This window comes from Triticum dicoccoides, chromosome 4B (genome assembly GCF_002162155.2).
Source record: "Triticum dicoccoides isolate Atlit2015 ecotype Zavitan chromosome 4B, WEW_v2.0, whole genome shotgun sequence".
NCBI classification, from domain to species: domain Eukaryota; kingdom Viridiplantae; phylum Streptophyta; class Magnoliopsida; order Poales; family Poaceae; genus Triticum; species Triticum dicoccoides.
The window spans coordinates 612,154,672-612,178,095 of record NC_041387.1 but is presented as its reverse complement, the minus strand read 5'-3'; the positions used below and the strand labels follow the sequence as shown (position 1 = coordinate 612,178,095).

Here is a 23,424-nt window from a genome sequence, read left to right as displayed (position 1 = left end):
AAGACCCATGTGCTTTTTTAAGATGAAAACAAGCGTACAATTTGCCACATGTCACTTGCTGGTTGGCTAAGTGAGGAAGTTTTTTTAAGATGAATGTGAGGTTTTTTCTCCTTTTGTCTCAAGATGGAGGTGAAGGCCCATGTTCTTTTTTTTGAAATGGAAACATAGGCACAACTTGCTCTCACGTTGAGCTATTTCGAAATAAATAAAATAAAGAAAAAGCTCGAACGAAGCTCACACCGGAAAAGGTTCGTGCCTTTTGGCTTCCTTTTTTTTTTGAACATGCCTTTTGGCTTCGTTGGTGTATAACAGTGTGTGCAAAATCTCACGTGATGCGGCCGTATTGTGAACCCACATGTCAGCGAGACAAGCCTTACAAAGAGCAGACCTGCCAGGTGGGCCTCCTCGCTCGCCCACCGTCCACGTGACCCCCGTTCCCGTTCCCGTTCCCGTTCCCGGTTACCTTTCCATCGGGCTATTTTCTTTTCCATTTTCGTTTCTGTTTTTACCATTTATTATTAATTCTCTCTACGATCTCGTCCTCTTCCCCTCCCCCTTCCGTTTGGTTTGATCCCCGGCATTCAATTGCGCGCGAGTCGTAGCCCGTGCTCCGATCGCGCGGCGCGTATGGCGCTCCCCGGCGGCCCCGCCACGCCGACGCCGGAGCCGGAGCCGCTCAGGCTGGCGGAGGAGGAGGTGCGGGAGGCGGAGCTGTTCGAGGATGCGGTGGACGTGTCGCCGACCGCCTCCGCGCACCCGGTGACATGGCGCGAGGGCGAGGCCGCACCGTCGTCGTCGTCGCCGTCGATGTCGGTGTCGATACCGCACCGCCACGAGGCGGGGGCCGCGGACGAGGAGGAGGAAGCGTACGAGTCACCTCCGGCGTCGGGCGCGTCGGGGCATACGGGGATTGACGGCGCGGGGTGGTCGCCTTCGGTTTCCGAATCGCGAGAGGGCAGCGCCTCGCCGTTGGGGCAGCGCGCGAGGGGCGCGGAGCAGCAGGAGGGGAATTGGGTGGCCCCGTCGGGGGCAGCAGGCTCGCCAGGGATGGAGGACTCGAGGTCCATGTCCTCGTCGGCACCGCCTTCGCCCAGGCCCCCGTCGTCGCCTGCGCCGCAGATCAGGCCGCACGCGAGGCACGTGCGGACCAGCAGCTTCCAGCGGTTCCGGCAGCAGATGCAGCGCGCGTGGAAGTGGGGGCCCGTCGGAGGTGGAGGAGACGCCGAGAGGAGCCCCAGGGAGCAGTTGCTGCGCACTACCGTGAACATTGAGGCTATGGCGAACCAGAAGCGGCAGTGGTATCAAGTCCACGCCAAGGTGCGGGTACGCTGACTGCTGTTTTGTTCAATCCTGCTCATCATATACTTGTGCGTTCGTTCGGATGCAACTTTTGTGTAGCCGGGTGATCTTCATACATAAATGATAGCTTAAGTGGTAAATCAATGCAACTAGCTCGACAGTCTTCGCGTACTTAGAAATGGGCAGGTTCACACTGTAAGAAGATGTGAAATAGCAGCTGACAGATGGAGTTCTAACACTTCCTTTTCATATTTTCACTGTTTGTTATATACGGTTCAGCAACAGTCACTAGTCAGGTTGGTAAGCAGATGATCGAATTACTATACCGTACTTTATTGTTTGGGGCCGCATTGGAGAAATTTTGCATACTCTTAGCAAGGCAGTTGATGCGTGACTATGCTTTTCATTCTCTTGGGACATTTGGCATACCATGAACAGACTATCTTTGAGGTATTTGAGTGTGTGATTGCGGAGCAGCCAAAGTGAAGTTATCTCTTACTGCTTGGATTTAATTGCTAAATATGCCCAAGTATGTTTTCTTGAGAGCATATGTCCAACTACAAGAGTGCTTTCCTGGTAGTGTGTGGAATTTCTCCCGCACTTTTAAGTTTATAGAGAGGGCTTTGAGACTTAGCTACATTCACCTGCTCCTTTAGTTTCTCTTGCAGTTTTTATCTGTACTTACCATGAACTTTCCCCTTTAAAAGCTATTTTTACGTCTCTTGCAGGATCAGAATCAATTGAAGGAACCATCATCACTCTTTGAACATTTTTTCGTAGTTGGACTCCATTCTTATGCAAATGTTGCAGTAGTTGAGGATGCTTTTGCAAAAAAGAAAGCTTGGGAGTCTAATGTAGCATGCTCAGAGGTTGTTGATCTTAGTAAAATTCAGTACCATGGACCAATACCAACCATGGAACCACAGGTAGGGTGCTTTGTTGACTACTAGGTGTTCTTCTGCTTTAGGGAAAATTCTCTATTTCAGCCCTGTCTATTTCGCAAATGTTGTGTGTTAAATCAAAATTTAGCTGAGAATACACTCATCATCTCTAGATGATTCTTTGTAGTTAGCTATCCTCTTATATTTGTCTTTTGGTTTTCTGTACATTAGGGCATACTTAACATTAACATAAGAGACTCTGCAAAAACAAAACAAAACATAAGAGAGGTGTTTGAGCCAATTGGTTAGGTAGCTGGATCATGTCATATTTACATAGGACCACTGTTCATCCATCCATAAATTTATTTACTCACAGCATAACAAAGGATACATATTAATTATCTCCAAGGTTCGAGCAGTAATCAATTATAACTATATTTATTGATAATGCATGCAAAGTTATTTACCATAACAAGTTCTTTTTGTGCATTAATGTTACTATATGTTTCCCATAGCATGAAAAAGCTTATAGAGCACCCCTATATGTCTGCAGCATGGTAATACCAAAAAGCACGCAATAACCGTTCTTTAAAGAAACTGAATGTACTACCTTTTTTTAATGGATGCAGCTTGTGGGCATTTTGCTTAGAGTAAATTGCACTTTGGATCAATGGTCGGTGGCTATTCTTTTTGGGTAGGGAGAGAGGATAAACAACTGTGTGTTCTCAATTGAGTGCTGAACTGTTGTGCTTGTGTGAGTTGGCTCTGCATACTTGTGGTTAATTCTTTTCATAGGAGTAAGAATCATGATCTGGATGAAATTTCAGATCATTTGAAAATAATCCCAGAGTAACAAGCTTAATTTCTCCTTATCACAAATTTCATTTCAAGTTCATCTGAAGGTCCGCACATGTACTTTCAGTATCTGTGTCACCAGTAGCGGAGCCAGGCTGAGGTCACGCCCAGGCCAGCCCTATAGGCACATGCGCTACAGTGTGCTACAGGAAATACTGTATCTACAGTCAACCCTGAGTTTCTTGGTCATGCCCCAGGCGGCGGCCTGGGCTGCCTAGGGCCTGACGCCTACCCTGTGTGTCATCATCTTGTAAGCCTGGTTCGTTGACAGTAATATTGGTTTCCATCTTGTAAAGCCTTGATAGCTAAGCTCTGGAAACTTCAGTATCCTAGTTTACACTGGGACAGACAACAAACTTTAATCCTGATTTCTCTAGGAGCTTGGCCTCTAGATTGTAGACTCACTTGCCTGTTCTGATAAATCATCTCTGATCTACCTTTTCCCTTTTTTACTTGCAGATTCTTTTCAAATATCCACCTGGAAAGAAAGAGGATATTAGAGAGGCTGATTTACCCTCATTCTGTTTTCCTGAAGGTGTAAAGGTTAGATAAATAATGTTCTTGCTGAATTTGTACTGCTCCTATTGGCTTCTTTAAGAAAGTTCTTTCCCTTCTCTCTTTGTTTTAATCCTTTTAGATATGCTGTGCTGCAATTTTCTTGATTCTTTTTAATCCAAAATTTCAGGCTCGCTTAGTCGAGAGGACTCCTTCCATGAGTGATCTGAATGAAGTGATATTTGGGCAGGTGAAAATTAGTTGTATTAGATTTGGGAAACCTCCTTATATTGGCAGTTTTTCGTCTTACCGCCCACCTGTGGTATTTAGGAATCCTGTTTAGGGTCAATGAATAATCTGCTAACCTTATTTTCGTTGAGAACATGACTCTCGTGTAAAGTGTAGACCAGTGTTTGTTTATACTTCTCAACTTTATCTTGATGGTTCCTTGCACACGAGGTTCCAACTTGAGCTTTCCAGTTAATGGAGGCTTTCTTTTGAATCAAACTTGCTAATTTGTATGCATCTTTTACATAGGAACATCTGTGCCGAGATGATTTGTCCTTTATCTTCTTCCTAAAGGTTTGTTTGTTTATTCATTTTAAATTTTGATATTCCTGGATGTTGTATTCAGGTATTCTCGATTGTTCTTTTCTTATTAATTGTTGTTGATGACACCAGGTATCGGACAATGCACCACTATATGGTGTTTGCCTTCATGTCCAGGAAATTGTTCAAAGAGCTCCTGGTATACTAGGAGCAGTCTCACCCCTAAATCAGACTTCCTACAAGCCAAGCCGTTTCTTGGTTTCTGCACCACGTTGTTACTGTTTACTTACAAGAGTACCTTTTTTTGAGCTACATTATGAGATGTTAAACAGGTTTGTCCAACGTATATACTTCTATTTGTCTGAGCTAATAACCATGCGTAACATTCCTAGTTTTCCATCTCCCGAGTTCAGTACTAAGATATGATCTGTGTGTTGGCTGTCAATTATATGAACAGCATAATTTCACAGGAGAGGCTTGAAAGGATAACACAGTTTGCCAGTGAATTTGCTCTGGCAGGGCCAGTCCCCCGTTCCTTGAGAGAACAGTTACAAGATCAATCAGATGGGGATTTTGAATCTCCAAATGGGCTTTCATACAATGACTGGACAGAATATGCTGTACCTGTCGACACTATATCAGGTCTTGTTTCTTCACCAGGACTTGCATCAGAAAGAGACGTCCCTTCATATTTGTTCAGGAGTTGGGAACCTAATTCTCCTGAAAGTATATCTGCTAGTGAGACTTCAGAATCTAGTTATGCAAAAGAACCTGAGAAGGAAGGAAGACATAGTTTCCAACAATACGAAGATTGTATATCACAGAACACGGAATCCCGCTGCGATAGCTTTGGAAGAGCAAGTAGTACTTCTGAGAATGGACATACTTCTCCAGATCTTCTGTCCATGCATTCTCCTATCTCTACAAGATTAGAACGCACACAGAGTATGGAGTCTTTACACAGGTAACCCTGATAATTTGAAAAACAATTCCTGCAATTGTGGAGTGCAATTTATGGTGTTGATCACATCTGCTAGGATTTATCTGAAATGATAAGTAATCTGTTTTAGGATCTTATTAATGATGATGCATTGATCATTGTGAACTATGATACGTCCAGTATTATCACATCATTTACCTTATTAATTAAGCATCCTTATGGTTTGTGACAGTTCAGTCAAAGGTGCTGGGTCAGATGAAGAAGACGATGAAGTAAATGTGAAGAATGAAAGTGGTGTTGATGATGGCAAAGTTCTGGGATGGGCTAAGGTTTGTCTGTAATATCAAGTTTGAAGAATTCCATCTGATGGCTCTTGTCCATACTGATCATTCCTATTTTAGGCAAACAATAATGAACCTCTACAAATTGTTTGTGGTTACCATGCTCTTCCTCTGCCACCTCGCGGAGGAGAAATTGTCTTCCAACCCCTTGAACATCTCCAGCCTGTTAAATACTCCCGGCCTGGATTATTATCATTGGGGTTAGGAGACACAAATTTGAACAATGATATGAATTCGGCAGAAACAAATCTGGTAGATAATTGACTTTTTACGGCACTATCTATAGCACCTCGTCCCTTCACTAATCATCAATTTTATTTAGGTCATTGTGAATGCCCGCTTGGTCGCTGCAGAAGAAGCACTTGCATTATCAATATGGACTATGGCTACAGTTTGCCGTGCTTTATCTCTGGAAAGTGTATGTTGCATTACCCTTTTTTGGTTCAGTTAAGGAGTTCCATGAGTTTGCATTACTATTTATCATATATCAATGGAATTTGTTAAGAAGATTGCAGCGAGACTTACTTCTTTCCCCTTCTCTTTTCCTTTTTGAGGCCTGTAATAACCCCCTATACATTATATAAGTGATTAGTTGTCGTCATTTGTTGGCTTTGTGTATGTAAAGTTGTTTCTGTTCTCCTGCAGATGCTAGCATTATTCACTGGAGTTCTGTTGGAGAAGCAAATTGTGGTAATATGCCCAAATCTGGTATGGTCTTTCAAGTACCTTAGCTTTGTGACAATGTGTTCTGGTCTTATGCTATACTTGATCCTGCTGATTCTAGCAGCTCTCTCGAATGCTTAACTGCAGGGTGTACTGTCAGCAATTGTTTTGTCAATTATACCGATGATTAGGCCATTCCAGTGGCAAAGTTTACTGCTTCCTGTAAGTTATATTGTATCCTCTAGCTGTTGAAGTTTCTATCCTGTTTTGATTTTAGTAATACCATGTTAGTATATCAGCTTTTTTGGGGGTGGGACTGGGAGCATGGGTTTCATCTGCTTTGTTCTGCATTTTGCTCAGTTTTGTCCATTCTTCTGCTCATCTTTGTTGCATCTTATTATATGTCAATATGCCGTAAGGACCGTGTTAGCTAGAAACTGGTGAAACTACTGGCTGTCTGGTTGCCATTAATACTATTTTTTTTTTCAAATGATCCACCACCCTTTTATTTAAGCTATCCAATCAAGTTGTAGATGGACATTTTTTGAAGAATATAAACTGGTAACTCTTTTTTGGCAAATAAACTGGTAACTTAAATAGACAATCGTGAACAAGGTCTGTGGTTTGTAAAGTTGATCAGCAGGTGTGCCTCCTTGTTACATTTCACTATGACGCAAAGTGTCACTGATATTTCGTCAAACGATGAATTGTTAATGGTTCAAAAGAGTTGGTTCACATGTTCACCAAATTCAGTAAAATATGCTGGATTGTTTTGTGTATTTGCGTATGTTACCCAACCATATTTATATGTTTTACCAGAACATATACATGTTGAGATTATGTTCAACTAAAAGAATGATAGATCTTTAGCTTATACATGTCTCCCAACAGTATTCTGTTCTAAGGTACAAACAATTGCTTTGCAGGTTCTACCAAGAAAATTGATTGATTTCATCGATGCCCCTGTCCCTTTCATTGTAAGTTTGACTATGCTTTGAAATTCATTTATTGGGTTGCTGCTATTTCAAAGAACTACCAGTAACTGCAATTGCCAATTTCTGCATGTTAGCAATCTTGAACCAATGTTATGGTAGGTAGTCACTATTAGCCAAACTTTCAGGGATTGTATGTTCTCTTCTACAGGCTGGTATCCAACATAAACCCCCTGATATCAAGATGAAAGCGTCTAGTCTTGTCAGAATCAATGTACAGAAAGATCAGGCAAGTGTGACATGTTCTTTCCTGATATTAGAACTGTTTTGGAAAAGGCTGTCTGAACCTTTCTTTCGTTGTAACAAACGGAATCTTTGTTTTTTCTCTCTCTATTGTATTGTTGATATGTTCACACATGAACCATCAGCCCTAGGAAAGTGTTTAAGAGAACATGGTCAATATTAGTAGGTAGGAATTGATTTTACCCCACAAGTGCCATATCACTTCAGAGTCCAGCATAAACAAGAACTACAAAGGCTTTCTTTTTCTGTTTGTTACTATATGAGCATGGTCCACTCTAGGGGTATAAACTATCCAGTCTAATTATTCCACGTCTGTGTAATGACAACAAGTATCTCCTGATCTGATCATGTCTGATTTACAGTATTTTACTTGTATGAAGTAGTATTCGTGAGTAGATACTATCACACACTATGCACACTACAATGCGAGCATATTTGGTGCTGTAATGGCAGAAAAGATTCATTCGTACTGAATGTTAGTTTTTATTTATTAAATCCAGGTCAAGGCAAATTTATTGCCTCAACTTCCACGTTACAAGGATCTTGTTTCTGATCTCAGTCCAATTCATGCTAGACTTTCATGTGAGAATGCTTTGGCCAAGAAACATCCTATGTATAAATGCAACGAAGTTCAGGTATTAATTTTTGTTTACTATGTGGAATGCGGCTCCATCCTCTTTGGAAGCCATTATTTCTTTATCGAGAAGAAAGTTTTACTTCCAGATCCTGTTCATGTACAGCAAATTTGCCTATACTCCATGTTTGTAGTTTTTAAGGTAAAGATGGTACTTGTTTGGCTGATATTGCAGGCTAAGGCATCTTGGCAGTTCTTAAATGTTCTGAGAACCTACTTGGAGTCACTTTGTTCTGAATTGCGCTATAATACCATCACAAATGTACAATCAGATAATGACAGGGTTAGAATCATACACTTCTGTTTGCACTTTACACCATGATGCCGCTTCAGTGCTTTACCTTTTTGAAACACCGTAAAAATGCGCTAAATGATGATGATCTTCTGTCTGGTCAGGTTTCCTTGCTTCTGAAGGACAGTTTTATTGATTCCTTCCCCTCGAAAGATCGACCGTTCATGAAGGTTTTTTGTCAATCGAGTTTTACCTAGTGATTTCCTTCTTATATTTATGTGTCACTGTTGTCCCCACATATTCTTATAGCAGTTGATATGTTTTCCAGCTCTTCGTGGAAACACAGATGTTCTCTGTTCTATCAGATTCTCGACTTGCCGCATTTGAAAACGAGCATTCACAGGGCTTTGCTTCAGCTGGAGATCAAAACACGAACTTCGATTGATTGGACAAAAGGAAAAAGAAAGCAGGGCACACCTACTGAGAATAGAGGTTTGGACTGTGGCCGAGTCCGTTGAATGGTAGGGCTTTCCTACTGTAAGAAGACAACCATCGGATGCTCCCAGTTAACCAAAGTAGAATATGATGCAACCCAATCTTTTAAATGGGATGTACATATAAGTTAGAGAGCATTCTACCTTTTCGTTCACAAAAATATGCGATGCATATGCCCTTAACGAGTATATACGGACCAAATAGAAATGTTGTAGTTGTTGTGTACTTGCATTAGAGTTGGGGTTTTGTTCCAAGCCAGCCCTTTTTGTGCCATCCAGGCGCATATATATACTGAGAAGAACCGTGTAAATAAAATGAGCTTATATATTCCCATACCCCTGTCTTGCCTCTGTAAGCCTGGTTCTCAGCTCCCATCTAGTTGTGCGGACAATGGTTGGAATTCCTAGTGCACAGTAATAGATTCAAGTTTTGATACTGCAGGGGAAATTATTTAAGCACTCCCTGTACCAAAATGTAAGAAGTTTTCTGGTTTTGCATACACGTCTTACATTTTGTTACGAAGGGAGTAGATTTCACTGAGTTGTTACACGGTCCATGATTGTGAAAGCTTGGACATTGTGATCTGCCCTGGTGAATATGATGTATATCGACTTTGTAACGACAACATGCATCTTCATATCACAGCTAGAAGAGTCTGGAAACCAACGAGGCGAGATGACAATTGTAGCATTGGAACCGAAGGAGGATAAGCAGAGTTGGGCCTAACTGAAGAACGCTTGCTCTTATTGGACAGGAGAGCTGGGCGATGCAGCAACCTTAACCTTTTGGATCACACAAAATGTCATGCCCAGTGGAGTTGATAAGAACTGTGTTCGCCCACATGATTTTTCGTTTTCTACAACGTGGAGGTCGTTAGAGTATGACAGCGTGAGCGAAACAAGATTTCAATTTTTCAGACATAAAACTCTTTAAGACAGCTGTCCAAGTTTGATTTGGTTTGTTTAGCACATTACAAATGGCTCCTGTATATAGTTCATACGTCAGTTATTAATCTACAAGAGATCATTAGTGTGTTATTAGCCAAATAATAATAATAATCTAGAGGCCATTAGGCACGTCCCCTCCCTGCCGCTTACTTTAATAGCAATATTATCTGGTAACAAGAAAAAAGGAGGAGAGCGTCCATCTCAGAATCTGCCCAAACGGACACTCACCCTCATGCACGGAAGCAAGCAAGAAACCAGCACGTTCAAAATGCCTCCGATCATCCTCGCATCGCATGCATGCATAAACATCAGCATTGCTGTCCTGTGAATGCCCGCTTATAATTATAAATAGTACTCCCTCCGGTCCTTTTTACTCTGCACATTGGATTTGCCGAAAATCAAACTTAGCTAAGTTTGACCAAATTTATATTAAAAATTATTAGCATCTATGATATCTAATAAATATAATATGAAAATATATTCCAAAATAAATCTAATGATGTTGGTGTTGTTATGTAAATGTTAATAATTTTTTATATAAACTTGGTCAAAGTTAGATGAGTTTGACTTCAGACAAACCTAATATGCAGAGTAAAAAGGACCGGAGGGAGTACCAAGCTGGCGCCGGACGGCCACCACCCTCGGCCGGTGCAACCATCGATCAGTACACACATACGTAGTGAAGCAACAGCAGTTGGATTGGAACTAATGGATCGTCGCGCTAGCTTCGCCACCCCGAGCTTCGCCGACCCGAGCATCCGCGTCAAGATCCCCGACCAGCTGCCCACGCTGTTCGAGCCTCAGAATGCCAATGCCACGCCGAACCCGCGCGCCACCCGCTCCCGCAGCCCCGCCGATGGCGACGCGCCGCCGTCGCCGGAGCACCGCCTCACCGTGCTGGCCCTGCAGCTGGCCGTGCTTGAGAAGGCGGCGAGCCGGCTGGGCACGCTGGCCTTCGTCTGGGCCACGGTCGTGCTGCTGGGCGGCTTCGCCATCACCCTGAGCCCAACCGACTTCTGGTGCATCACGGGCCTGCTCCTCATCGAGGGCACCCGCATCCTGGGCCGCAGCCACGAGCTGGAGTGGCAGCACCACCAGGCCAGCCGGGCCCGCGCCGCCGTCCGCGCCTTCTTCTGGATGCAGCTGCTCTCGGCGTCGGCGTGCGTCTCCCTCTCCCTCGTCCGCCTCATCCACCAGCACTACGGCGGCACCGAGGACGCTCGCTCCAACCGTGCCGCAGCGCTCAACATCTTCTACGGCCTCGCGCTCGCCGAGGCGCTGCTGTTCCTTGTCGAGAGGGCGCTATGGGAGTGGAAGGTGGGCCACCGCCGCCTCCTCGAGTGCGTCGCCGACGACTGCAACCTCGCCGGCGCCTACGGCCAGGTCGTCGTACGCCGCTTCTTCTACGACTCCTACTCGCGCTGCCTCAACGGCAGCATCTTGGACGGCCTCCACATGGGCCTCGTCTCCTACGCCCAAGACCTCATCACCGCGGGCTCGCACGACGAGCAGAGCCTAGGCGCCGGCATCCTCGTCGCGCTCGCCGAGTCCGACCGCTTCGCCGAAGCCACGCTCCGCAGGATCGGCGTCTCCGCGCCCACCATCGAGCGCCTCATCGAGATGCTCAGCTGGAAGGACTCCTCGGAGCGCGATGTCCGGCGCTCGGCGGCCGTCCTCGTGTCCATGCTCACCGGGAGGAAGCTCGTCGCGCTCCGCGTCACCGGCATTCCAGGCGTCATCGAGTCCGTCGCGTCGCTGCTTTATGCCGACCTCGACGAGCTCAACATCCTCGGCCTCTCCATCCTCAATAAGCTGGCGCAAGACCACGACAACTGCGACAAGATTGGCAAGACCAGGGACCTCCTCGAAACGATCATCTCCTACTCCAGCATCGACCATGCGCTGGCGTCGCCCTCGCCGAGGGACATGAGGCTCAAGGCGGTCAAGAAGTCGCTCCGCGTTGTCAAGAGGCTGGCCGATACGACGGGGGACACCGGGAAGCTGCTCCGACGGGAGCTCACCGACATCGTCTTCACCGTGAGCAACGTCAGGGAGATCCTGCAGCGGCACGACAATAAGGTCCAGTCGGAGCTGCACCAGTTGGCCATCGAGATACTCACGAGCCTCGCGATGGACGAGGAGGCCAGGGAGATCATCGGCGGGACGGGGGACGTGGTGAGCGTGCTGGTCACGACCTTCTTGCCGGCGGCGTTTACGACGAAGGAGTGTCAACAGGCGGACGCTGTCCGGGTGGAGGCCGGCGAGGCGCTCGCGATGCTGGCCCTCGAGAACAAGAAGAACTGCGGAGCGATCATATTGGCTCTTGGCGGAAGGATCGGGCGGCTCGTTGATGCGCTGAACGACCCCGTCGTCGTCGTCGGTGCCGCGAGGATCATGCACAACCTCTGCTCCTACTCCGGCGACGAGTGGCAGCTCCTTCTGAGAGGGGTCACAGTCGGCGCCGCCAAGGTGCTGAGGTCCATCACGGTGGAGAAGGACAAGATCCTCAACATCTTCATCGGGCTCGCGGCGCAGATGCTCCGGTTCATGGAGCCCGGGGAGCTCCGGGGGAGCCTCGTCGCAGCGCGCGTGGTGGACACGGTGCTGGCGAGGTCGCTGGTGCAGGTGCTGCGGGACTACAGCCGCCCGTCCATGGACGTGCCTCGGGCCCGACGGTACACCATAGAGCTTGCCATGGCATTGATGCAGTCGGACGCACGCTACGTGGCCCTGTTCGTGGAGCTCGGCATGGAGAACGAGCTGAGGAGCGTGGCCATGACCACCTCGCAGCTGGAGTGCTTCAACGTCTTCTCCGGCAGCGTCGGGCTCAGCCGCCGCGACACCAGCGTCTGTTCCGTCGTCAAGTCAGCGTTGGAGCTGATGAACAAGGGCTGGAATTAAGCCCTCAAACTACCACATATTTACTGTATACTGCAGATTGCTATCTGTTGTACTGTTCTTCTTTCTATACATTATGATTTGTTACTCATCGTGTATCATCTCACGCTACTCATACTAGAGTAGTGCATTCTGTAAAAATATAATGTGTGGCATGTTAACTGTACAATCAATGTAATATCAATTTATTTATAATAGACCGCCATAAAAAAGCTAATTGGATTAACACAACTAATCATCTGTGAGGTCTCAATCTCAAATTGCATTCACCATGGCGGAATTCGCTTACAAGGAAGGGGATCGGAGGAGAGGAGGACGAACCACTCTCTCACATCATCTACTCTCGCATTACAAACTAGCCGTTTGCCAGCCGCCTACCTTTCCTACCAGCCGTCTACAGTATAAGTACAACCAGTTAGGCCCATTTCGGCCCAGCCAGCTGAGCGGGTAAGCGAGGCTGCCTCTTGGACCACGCGCTGGTTTGAACTGCGTCTTGGCGCCCATCTTGATCGCTGACAATCCCTCCTCCCTTAGAAACAACTTGCCCCCAAGCCGGTGCTCTCGGGAATTTTTGTTGCAACGTCACCTTGTCTTCCCAAGTAGCCATGTCCACATGTGCATCACTCCACTTGACCAGTACTTGGACTATGGAGTCAGATCCACGCCGTAAGACCCGTTGTTGCAGGATTTGCTCGGGACATTGGAACTGATCATCAGGTGAAGGGAGTTGCGACAGTACCTCGCAGTCAGGAGTAAGGACTTTCTTGAGCAAGGAGACATGAAACACTGGGTGGACCTTGATAGTTGGTGGTAGATCCAGTTTGTACGCCACCTCACCCACGCGCTCCAGTATATCAAATGGCCCATAGAACTTAAAGGCTAGCTTATGGTTAGCATGCGGCACCACTGAAGCTTGAAGGTACGGCTGAAGCTTGAGAAACACACGATCACCAACTGCAAACTCATGATCAGTGCGATGTTTATCAGCTTGGCTCTTCATACGTTGCTGTGAGCGAAGCAAATGCTGTTTGACTGAATCCAGTACCACCTGTCGGTCAGCAAGCCACTGCTGCAAGTCCGGAGACTGGATTGTATCCTCCACAGAAATACCAAAATGGCGTGGTGCCCATAGATGATCTGAAATGGTGTTTTTCCCGTTGCTGAATGCCAGTTTGTATTGTACCAGAACTCACACAAAGGAATCCATTTGGCCCAACGCGACGAGTGGCCACTGACGAAACAACGCAGAAAGCATTCCACCTGTTGATTGACGCGCTCAGTTTGCCCGTCAGATTGTGGGTGACGAGGTGAGCTCATGCATAATAGAACACCAGATTTCTGGAATAGCTCGTTCCAAAATGTGCTTGTAAAGATTTTGTCACGGTCAGACACAATTGACGGGGGCATACCTTGGAATTTGTAGACAGAATTCAGGAAGGCTTCAGCAACTGTCTCGACTGTATAAGGGTGATGCAGAGGACCAAAATGCCCATATTTGAAGAGCTTGTCAATGATCACCATTAAGAAATTATAACGCTCAAACGTAGGGAGACCTTCAACAAAGTCCATTGTGACCATTTCTCAAGGCAGATTTGGTATTGGCAGTGGTTGGAGCAAACCTGGATACATAATACACTTGGTTTTTGCTTGTTGACAGGTCAAACACTGTTGGACATAAGTTTTGATAAACCCTCGCATCTCTTTCCATTTGAATAGTTGCTTCACATGTTTGTAAGTCACAGGGAAACCTGAATGCCCTCCCAATGGGTTGTCATGGAAAGCAGAGACCACCTTATTGTGCAGAACATGATCATAGCCAATCCAGACACTTTTTGCATGTCAAAGAATACTAGCCTTCAGGAAGAAAGTGCTATAAGATGTAGGAGCTACTGACAGTTTTTTCAGCAATTCAGAAGCAAAAGGATCACATGAGTAACTCTGAATGATATACTCAAGCCAGTCAGGCTCTACAGATGATATGTGTTGCAGCTCAGGTAGTATATCATGAGCATTAGGAGGTCTCCTGGACAAGGAATCTACAAAATTGTTGTCAACACCTTTTTTATATTCAATAGTATACTGCAATCCCAACAACTTAGTGCTTTCTGTTGCCACTCTGTATGCAATCTTTTTTCAGATAGACAAGCCAAACTACGCTGGTCAGTTTTAATTATAAAAGGAGCAAGCTGTAAATACTGCCTCTAGTGTTCAACTGCTAATAAAATAGCTAGATATTCCTTCTCATAGACTGACAGAGTTTGATTTCTGGGTCCAAGGGCCTTACTGACATAAGCAACTGGATGACCTTCCTGCATAAGGACATCTCCTATACCCACATCACAGGTATCAGTTTCAATTATGAAAACCTTGGAAAATTTTGGTAGAGCTAAAACAGGAGCTGAAACCAAGGCCTTTTTCAACAAATCAAAAGCTTGCTATTCATTGGATAACTAGTGGAATGGCACCCCTTTCTTCAAGAGATTTGCGAGTGGTTTGCTCAGCATCCCATACCGAGAATTTTCTGTAACAACCAGCAAGCCCTAGGAATCCTCTGATTTCCTTTGCAAACACTAGAACTGGCCATTCTTGGATTGCAGCAATTTTTGCTGGATCTGTAGATACCCATTGTGCACTAATGATATGGCCAAGGTATCCAATATGAGTTTGTGCAAATGAGCATTTAGAATGTTTCACCTACCATTGATGTTGGAGTAATAGCTTCAACACCTCTACTACATGTTGTAAGTGTAGTTCATAGGAAGCAATGAATATCAGAATGTAATCAAAGAAAACCACTGCAAATTTCCTGAGACAGGGAGACAGAGTATTAGTCATAGCAAAGTTGAAGGTATTAGGGCCTCAAGTTAATCCAAATGAGAGCACCAGGAACTCAAAGTGGCCAAAGTGAGTCTGAAAAGCAGTCTTATGCTCCTCTCTAGGAGCTAGTCTGATCTGGTGGTAGCCAGATCTAATGTCCAGCTTAGAAAACTAGGAGGAACCTGCCAACTCATCCAATAATTCATCAATGACAGGGATGGGATATTTGCTCTTAACAGTAATATCATTCAGCTTCCTGTAATAAAAAACTGGTCTCAAGGTTTTGTCCTTCTTTTGTACCATGATCATAGGTGAAGAAAAATCACTGTTACTGTGTATTATAATTCAAGCTGCAAGCATTTCTTGAACTTGCTTTTCCATTTAATCCTTTAGGGCAAGGGCCACTCTATAAGGTCTGAGAGAAATTGGTTGAGCTCCAGGAACTAGTGGGATAGTATGATCATATTTCCTTATTGGAGGGAGGCCAGTTGGAGTTGCAAAAACAAGTGCAAACTGATCCAATAACTGCTTGATTTATGTGGGTAGTTCAGTAGTTCCTGTGTTATCAGTTGTTACAAGGCTGAGACCTCAACCAGATCAAACAGTTGAGGAACTGCATCTTGACAGAGTAATGTAACCAGAGTACCCTGCATTTGAAAGGAGAGCTAGTGTGCTGCCCAATCTACTTGCATGGGACTGTGATTAGCCAACCAATCTAAACCTAGGATTCCATCGTAAAAACCCAAGGGAAAAACCTTGAAATCATTGACAAACTCATGACCATTACATGTCTAGTGTCCTTTTTGTAACTATTGAGTGCAAGGGACCAGGCTACCATTAGCTACTTTAACCATGCTGACATGTATGGAAGAGACCCCCTTAAGTGTTGCAGCCACTGTACCATCCACAGATGAGTGAGTACTGCCAAAATCGGCAAGAAAAACCAATAATTGGCCATGTAGTTGCACCTTCAGTTTCATAGTAGTTGTTGTAGGAGCTGAAATATCACCCATGGCCGCTGCAGAAATGCAGATAGCATTAACTTCGTCAGTATCAGTTTCTTATGTATCACTGAATATCACCCATGGCCGCTGCAGAAATATAGATAGCATTAACTTCGTCAGTAGCAGTTTCTTCTGTATCACTGAATTCAGCAGGCATGCTTTGTACATAATCCAACATCTCTTGAACCACATGTAACTTCACTTCTGTTTGCAACAATGTTCACGTGCCCAACGTTCACCACATATGGAACAGTCCTTTTGACTTCCTATAAGCTCACAGAGCAACCCATCTGTCATCTGAATGAGGTGGTTCTGAAACTTTTCTTTCCTCCGCAGGTTTACTGGCAGACTATTTAGACACGAATGACATCGGCACTCATCTGCTCCCTGATGAGTTATGTAGTTGCAGCAACGCATTGTCACCCAATTCCTATGACATAAGAGCTAAGGCATAAGCCTAATCAAGGTCATCTGGTTGTTGAATACTAACTAACAGACAAACTGATGGTGTCAATCCTTCCATGAACCTAGTCACATAATGAACCGTGTTTGGCTATGTTTCATATGCTGTGAGCTGGTCATAAAGTTCAAAGAAACGCTCCACATAATCTTCCACTGAACCGGACCGACAGATATTGAACATTTGGTTTAAGATATTTTGATGCTTATTCCTGCCGAATCTGGACTGTAACAATGCACAGAATTCGGCCCAGTTAACTTGCAGGGCCCACACTGAACCGATTCTAGCCAACATGCCACAGTTCCCTCAAACTGAGCCGACACAAATGTGATCCACTAGTGTTGTGGCGTGTTCCAGAGCCTGAAGTAATCCTCACAGCGGGTTTGCCAGAGTTTGGGATTGGATCCGTCAAACCGAGGCAGTTCAACTCAGGGACCATACCCCAGAATATCAGGTTGTTGGGGACAAAAAAATTCTGGGGCCTAGATGATCTTCCGCGAGGAATTCTAACCTGAAGGCATACCTCGAGCTAGTGGTGGCATGTATATCTGCGCTGTTGCACGGAGATCGCTCTCGTTGCGGAACCCATCAGATCCTCCTGATCCGCTATTCAGGGACGTGCTCTTGGTGGATGCAGGCGGGCTGTGTGGGGACGACGGTGTGGTTGGGCAGGGCGTGTTGACACGATCCTCCCCAATCTCGTCGCGGAGTTCATCGAGGTCGACCCCGATGGCCAGCTTGACATCGTCAATCCGGCCAGAGAGCTGGTCCAGCTTGCCGTCAAGCTTGGCGAGGGCTGAGACCATCTCCTCGTTCTGCTCCGCGAACTCTTGGAGAAGGCGTGCTACCTCTTGAGCATGCATCGGTTTTTCCCTTGAAGAGGAAAGGGTGATGCAGCAAAGTAGCGTAAGTATTTCCCTCAGTTTTTGAGAACCAAGGTATCAATCCAGTAGGAGGCTCCTACCAAGTCCCACGCGCCTACACAAACAAACAAGAACCTCGCAACCAATGCGATAAAGGGGTTGTCAATCCCTTCACGGAAACTTGCAAAAGTGAGATCTAATAGATATAATATGATAAGATAAATATTTTTGGTATTCTTATGATATAGATTGGAAAGTAAAAGATGCAAATAAAAGTAAATGGAAAACTTATATGATAAAAGATAGACCCCGGGGCCATAGATTTCACTAGAGGCTTCTCTCAAGATAGCATAAGTATTACGGTGGGTGAACAAATTACCGTCGAGCAATTGATAGAAAAGTGCATAGTTATGAGATTATCTAGGCATGATCATGTATATAGGCATCACGTCCGCAACAAGTAGATCAAAACGATTTTGCATCTACTACTATTACTCCACGCATCAACCGACTCCTGCCTGCATCTAGAGTATTAAGTTCATAAGAACAGAGTAACGCATTAAGCAATATGACATGATGTAGAGGGATAAACTCATGCAATATGATATAAACCCCATCTTTTTATCCTCAATGGCAACAATACAATAGGTGCCTTGCTGCCCCTGCTGTCACTGGGAAAGGACACCGCAAGATTGAACCCAAAGCTAAGCACTTCTCTCATGGCAAGAAAGATCAATCTAGTAGGCCAAACCAAACTGATAATTCGAAGAGACTTGCAAAGATAACCAATCATACATAAAAGAATTCAGAGGAGATTCAAATATTTCTCATAGATAAACTTGATCATAAACCTACAATTCATCGGATCTCAACAAACACACCGCAAAAAGAGTTACATTGAATAGATCTCCAAGAAGAGGAAGGAGAACTTTGTATTGAGAATCAAAGAGAGAGAAGAAGCCATCTAGCTAATAACTATGGACCCGAAGGTCTGTGGTAAACTACTCACAACTCATCGGAGAGGCCTTGGTGGTGATGGAGAGGTCCTCCGTGGTTGATTCCCCCTCCGGCGGAGTGCCGACGAAGGCTCCAAGATGGGATCTCGCGGATACAGAAGGTTGCGGCGGTGGAAATAGTTTTTTGTGGTGCTCCTAGATGTTTTCGGGGTCCGTGGATATATATAGGAGGAAGAAGTAGGTCGGTGGATGCTCGAGGGGCCCACGAGGGTGGGGGGCGCGCCCACCCTTACCGGGTGCGCCGGGTACCCTCGTGGCCACCACGTTCGCTTCTTGACGTCCATTCCAAGTCTCCTGGATTGCGTTTGTTCCAAAAAGATCGCTCCCGAAGGTTTCATTCCGTTTGGACTCTGTTTGATATTCCTTTCCTTCGAAACACTGAAATAGGCAAAAAAATATAGCAATTCGGGCTGGGCCTCCGGTTAGTAGGTTAGTACCAAAAATGATATAAAAGTGTAGAGTAAAGCCCATAAACATCCAAAACAGGTAATATAATAGCATAGAACAATCAAAAATTATAGATACGTTGGAGACGTATCAAGGCGCGTTGAAATCCGCACGTAGCAACTCATAGATCGCCTTGGTCTCCGAAGAAATTTTCTCCATGGCTTCGGCGTGGCGGCGGTCGGCGAACCTGGTGTGGCGACGGTGGATGGGGAAATCCAGGGTTGGAAGAATGGCTCTGATACCAGATTGTGAGGTCTCAATCTCGAATTGCATTCACCATGGTGGAATTTGCTTACAAGGAAGGGGATCGGAGGAGAGGAGGAAGAACCACTCGCTCACGTCATCTACTCTCGCATTACAAACTAGCCGTTTGCCAGCCGCCTACCTTTCCTACCAGCTTTCTACAGTATAAGTACAGCCAGTTAGGCCCATTCCAGCCCAGCCAGCCGAGCGAGTAAGCGACGCTGCCTCTTGGGCCGCATGTTGGTTTGAACTGCGTCTTGGTGCCCATCTTGATCGCTGACATTATCAACCCATGCATTGCATGGGCTAGTAAGAAAAATATAGATTAGAGGAGGCTCTGCGCAGCACGAATTCTTTACATATTACTCGAATGTATGTAGACACGTTGGAGGGAGTAGATTATATAGGAAGCATAGAGAACTATGTTCATATAGTTTTGTTGTGTGAAGTCCTACCTATAGAAGTAAGCCAGACATATACTCCCTCCGTCCAGAAATACTTGTTGGAAAAATGGATGTATCTAGACGTATTTTAGTTCTAGTTACATCCATTTCTATCCATTTCTCTGACAAGTATTTTCGGACGGAGGGAGTATAATGCAGATATGACAATGGACTATTAAGCACGACCATGGGATTTGTTCATTAAACATTTTTTTCTTAGATTAACAAGGGAAGTGTATAGAGTGAGCTTGAAAAATCCAGACACACTTGGAGGAATTGATGTCAATATATGCAGATAGATTTGAGTGGCGTCTAACTGATAAGATGAATGAACTGTTGTACAGAGAGGAGCTGATGTGGATGCAACTATCCTGGATAGACTGGTTGAAGGAAGGGGATCGTAACAAAAAAATCACGCAAGATTAGTATGGTGTGCTCGGAAGAATAGAATCAAAATGCTAGAGGATGTGAATGGTATAATTGGTATTGTACACACGGGGATGAAAGAGATTGGGGGGAGGGGGTGGCGGCTACTAGATATTTTGAAACTATTTTCACAGCCGACCCCACCATTGATCACTCATTACTGATTTGTTTGTTCCAGTTGTGAACCAGGAGACAAAAGATGTTTTGTGTGTGGAGTTCTCAGATAAAGAGATTGCAGATGCCCCTTTTCAAATTGTCCTGCTGAAGGCGCCAGGGCCGGATGGCTTCCCCGCATGATTTTTCAGTGCAATTGAACTACAGTGAAGGAAGGTATAATTTCCGCGGTAAAGGAATTCTTTCTCAATGGAATAATGCCCCTAAAGTTAATGATACTATTATTGCCATGATCCCGAAATCGATAATCCGGTAAAAATTACGAATTTCCAGCCCATTAGTCTATGCAACGCTGTGTACAAGGTGGTTTGAAAATGATTAATGAATCGTCTGCAGCTTGTTCTAGATGATATTATTTCTCCTGCTCAAAGTGCATTTATTCTGGGATGTATGACAAGTGATAACGCCTTTGTAGCTTTTGAATGCATTCATCATATTAAGCAAGAGAAGGATCCCACAAGGAGTTATTGTACATATAAGCTAGATCTCTCAAAGGCTTATGACAGGGTGGATTAGAATTATCTTAAGCAAATGATGCAGAAGCTTGGCTTCGCTCATCGATGGGTTGACTGAATAATGTCGTGTGTGACCATGCTGAGATACTCTGTAAAATTGTTTGCATAGCCGCGTGGTCTTCGGCAAGGTGATCCATTATACTATTTGTTGTTGATGGCCTTTCTGCTCTTATCAACAAGGGTATTGAGTTGGGGGATGAAAGAACATGCGGTGCCCCCATGTGTGGTTTTGGTAATTGATGACATTCTCTATGGACTAATGGTTGCATTGAGTTATATTTGAAGGATTGTCCATACACATTTTCTTGAAGTACATGTGTTGGTTTCAAGGAGTTTATGAGTTGACCAAGGTGGTATTAAGGAATTATCCAAAGATTGGTCATAGAGTTGGAAAGAGTCAAGGTTGATCAAGACTAAGTACAGAGAGTGATTCAAGTTGATCATCACACAAAGCGTAGAAGATACACCAAGTGGGATCAAGTGATCTCATGGTATGGTAAGCATTGTCCATTGTGCTTTGTGTACTAACCCATGGTCTATGTGAGACTTCTATGTGGGGTTAGGTACGTGTTCATGGGCTTACGTCAAGAGGAAGATATCACTCAACCAATGGAGAGGATGACATCAAGTGGTGATCGTCATCAAGATTGTTGTGCGCAAGTTCAAGTGGAGCATCATGAAGAGATCAAGTGCTTGACGATTGCCGTCCATTGCGGTGTCAATGGACTTGTGAAGATGTGCCGAAGAGTGGCTCACCCATAGTGGAGTATGGGGGAGCAATCATCTAGTCTTCATCGACCCAACGCAATCAAGAAAGGTGGTCCAACTTGAGGGAGTCAAGATTGTCATCATCTAGCTCAAGTGGACTTCGTGCAAGGCAAAGGTTTGCCCTTGATGGGTTTTATATTTTACCGGTCTCATGGTGATAGTTTGGAGACCGGGTTATAGGATCGATAGCCGTATTATCAAGGGGGGCTCTCAAGCGAGTAGCATTATCGTATCGTTTGTCGAGAGCTCAAACCATTGCATCCTTGCATCATCTTTATTGATTCTTATTTGTACTTTCTTTTGAGGTTTTAGAGCTTGTGGTTTTCTTCGTGACAAGCTCTAGTACATCGAAAATGGATTTCATATGCTTCTTCTATCACGTTTTCGGTGTTGGAGGTTTTACCGGTCTTATTGGAGAAAGGGTTCTCACCATTTTATTTTGGGTTTTCCCACTTGCTATTTCTTTATATTTCTATCAAGATTGTGTTAGCCCTTGTCTTTAGCTTTCCAACAAATTTGGTTTCATCAAACTCGGAATTCGTTTGCAAAAATTGTGGTCGTTTCAATTTTACCGGTTCCCGCATCTCTCTGCCTAGTGCGGGTGCCCGGGGTCACGCGGGCCCCTCCTTAGTGACCTTTCTGGCCGGTTCGGGTGCCCGGGGTCTCGCCCCCCGGGTGCCCGAGGTATTCCGGGGCTTCTCCCGAACCTCCTCTGACCACCCCGGGTGCCCGGGGTCTTGGACCCCCGGGTGCCCGGGCTCCTCTGTCACCTCCTCTCGACCCCCTCCGGGTGCCCGGGGTTGAGACCCCCAGGTTCCCGGCCCCCTGCCCTATTTCTTTACATGTGTGTCCGGGTGCCCGGAGTTTTGCCCCCGGTGCCCGGGGTTGTATGTCATTTTTCTCTGATCGGTCCGGGTTCCCGGACCCCTTTTGTCCGGGTGCCCTGGGTGGTGGCTGTGTGCAATGGCCACATTTTTCTTGGGGTTTTTTATACCCCCTTCTTCCACCTTCAACCCCTATCCTCTTGCAAACTTTTCCCCCACCATTGTTGACCTCTTGGAGATTTCTATCTCTCAATCCCTCCCTGGATTATTGCTAGTTTTTGGGGGGAAAGGAAAGAGGAGATCTAGATCCACATTTCCACCAATCACTTTCTCCTCTATGTGAGGGGAACCCCTTGGATCTAGATCTTGGAGTTCTTGGTGTTCTCCTTCTTGTTCTTCATCTCATTTTACTCCCTAGCATTAGTTGCTTTGGTGGGATTTGGGAGAGAAGGACTTGGGCACTCCGTGTGCCCTTTCCATTGCATTTGGTGCATCGGTTTGAGTTCTCCATGGTGATACGTGGAAGTTTCAAGTCGAGAAGCTTATTACTCTTGGGTGCTTGGTACCCTTGAGCATGTTCCTCTTGGGTGCTTGGGCGCCCTAGACGGTTGGTGGTGTTCGGAGCTCAATCATTGTGGTGTAAAGCTCCGGGAAAGCATCAGGGTCTCCAATTAGGTTGTGGAGATCGCCCCGAGCAATTTGACGGGTACCGGTGACCGCCCCCAAGGGTTGCCAAAGTGTACGGGTTCGGTGACCGCCCACAAGGGTTGCCATTTGTATGGGTTCGGTGACCGCCCTCAAGGGTCCCTTAGTGGAATCACGACATCTTGCATTGTGCGAGGGCGTGAGGAGATTACGGTGGCCCTAGTGGCTTCTTGGGGAGCATTGTGCCTCCACACCGCTCCAAACGGAGATTAGCATCCGCAAGGGTGTGAACTTCGGGATACATCATCGTCTCTG

The 23,424-nt window shown here is 45.5% G+C and overlaps 1 protein-coding gene across 1 annotated transcript; it reads left to right on the top strand.

Annotated features, from left to right (window-relative positions):
- The first annotated feature begins 516 nt into the window (after positions 1-516).
- Positions 517-12,467, top strand: LOC119291753. Its single transcript, XM_037570565.1, has 17 exons — positions 517-1,323; positions 1,453-1,494; positions 2,028-2,225; positions 3,495-3,578; positions 3,721-3,780; positions 4,068-4,112; positions 4,212-4,411; positions 4,537-5,043; positions 5,252-5,348; positions 5,683-5,778; positions 6,006-6,068; positions 6,171-6,245; positions 6,950-7,000; positions 7,759-7,893; positions 8,068-8,175; positions 8,289-8,354; positions 10,764-12,467. Exons 1-17 carry the CDS (start codon positions 628-630, stop codon positions 12,465-12,467), a joined length of 4,227 nt encoding a protein of 1,408 aa, XP_037426462.1. The 5' UTR covers positions 517-627.
- The last annotated feature ends 10,957 nt before the right edge of the window (positions 12,468-23,424 follow it).

Excerpts from the sequence above, each read along its gene's own strand:
- LOC119291753 (XM_037570565.1), top strand. The coding sequence starts at position 628 with ATGGCGCTCCCCGGCGGCCCCGCCACGCCGACGCCGGAGCCGGAGCCG. Across the intron at positions 3,781-4,067 it reads ATGAAGTGATATTTGGGCAG|GAACATCTGTGCCGAGATGA; the intron begins GTGAAAATTAGT and ends TCTTTTACATAG. Across the intron at positions 4,412-4,536 it reads CATTATGAGATGTTAAACAG|CATAATTTCACAGGAGAGGC; the intron begins GTTTGTCCAACG and ends TTATATGAACAG.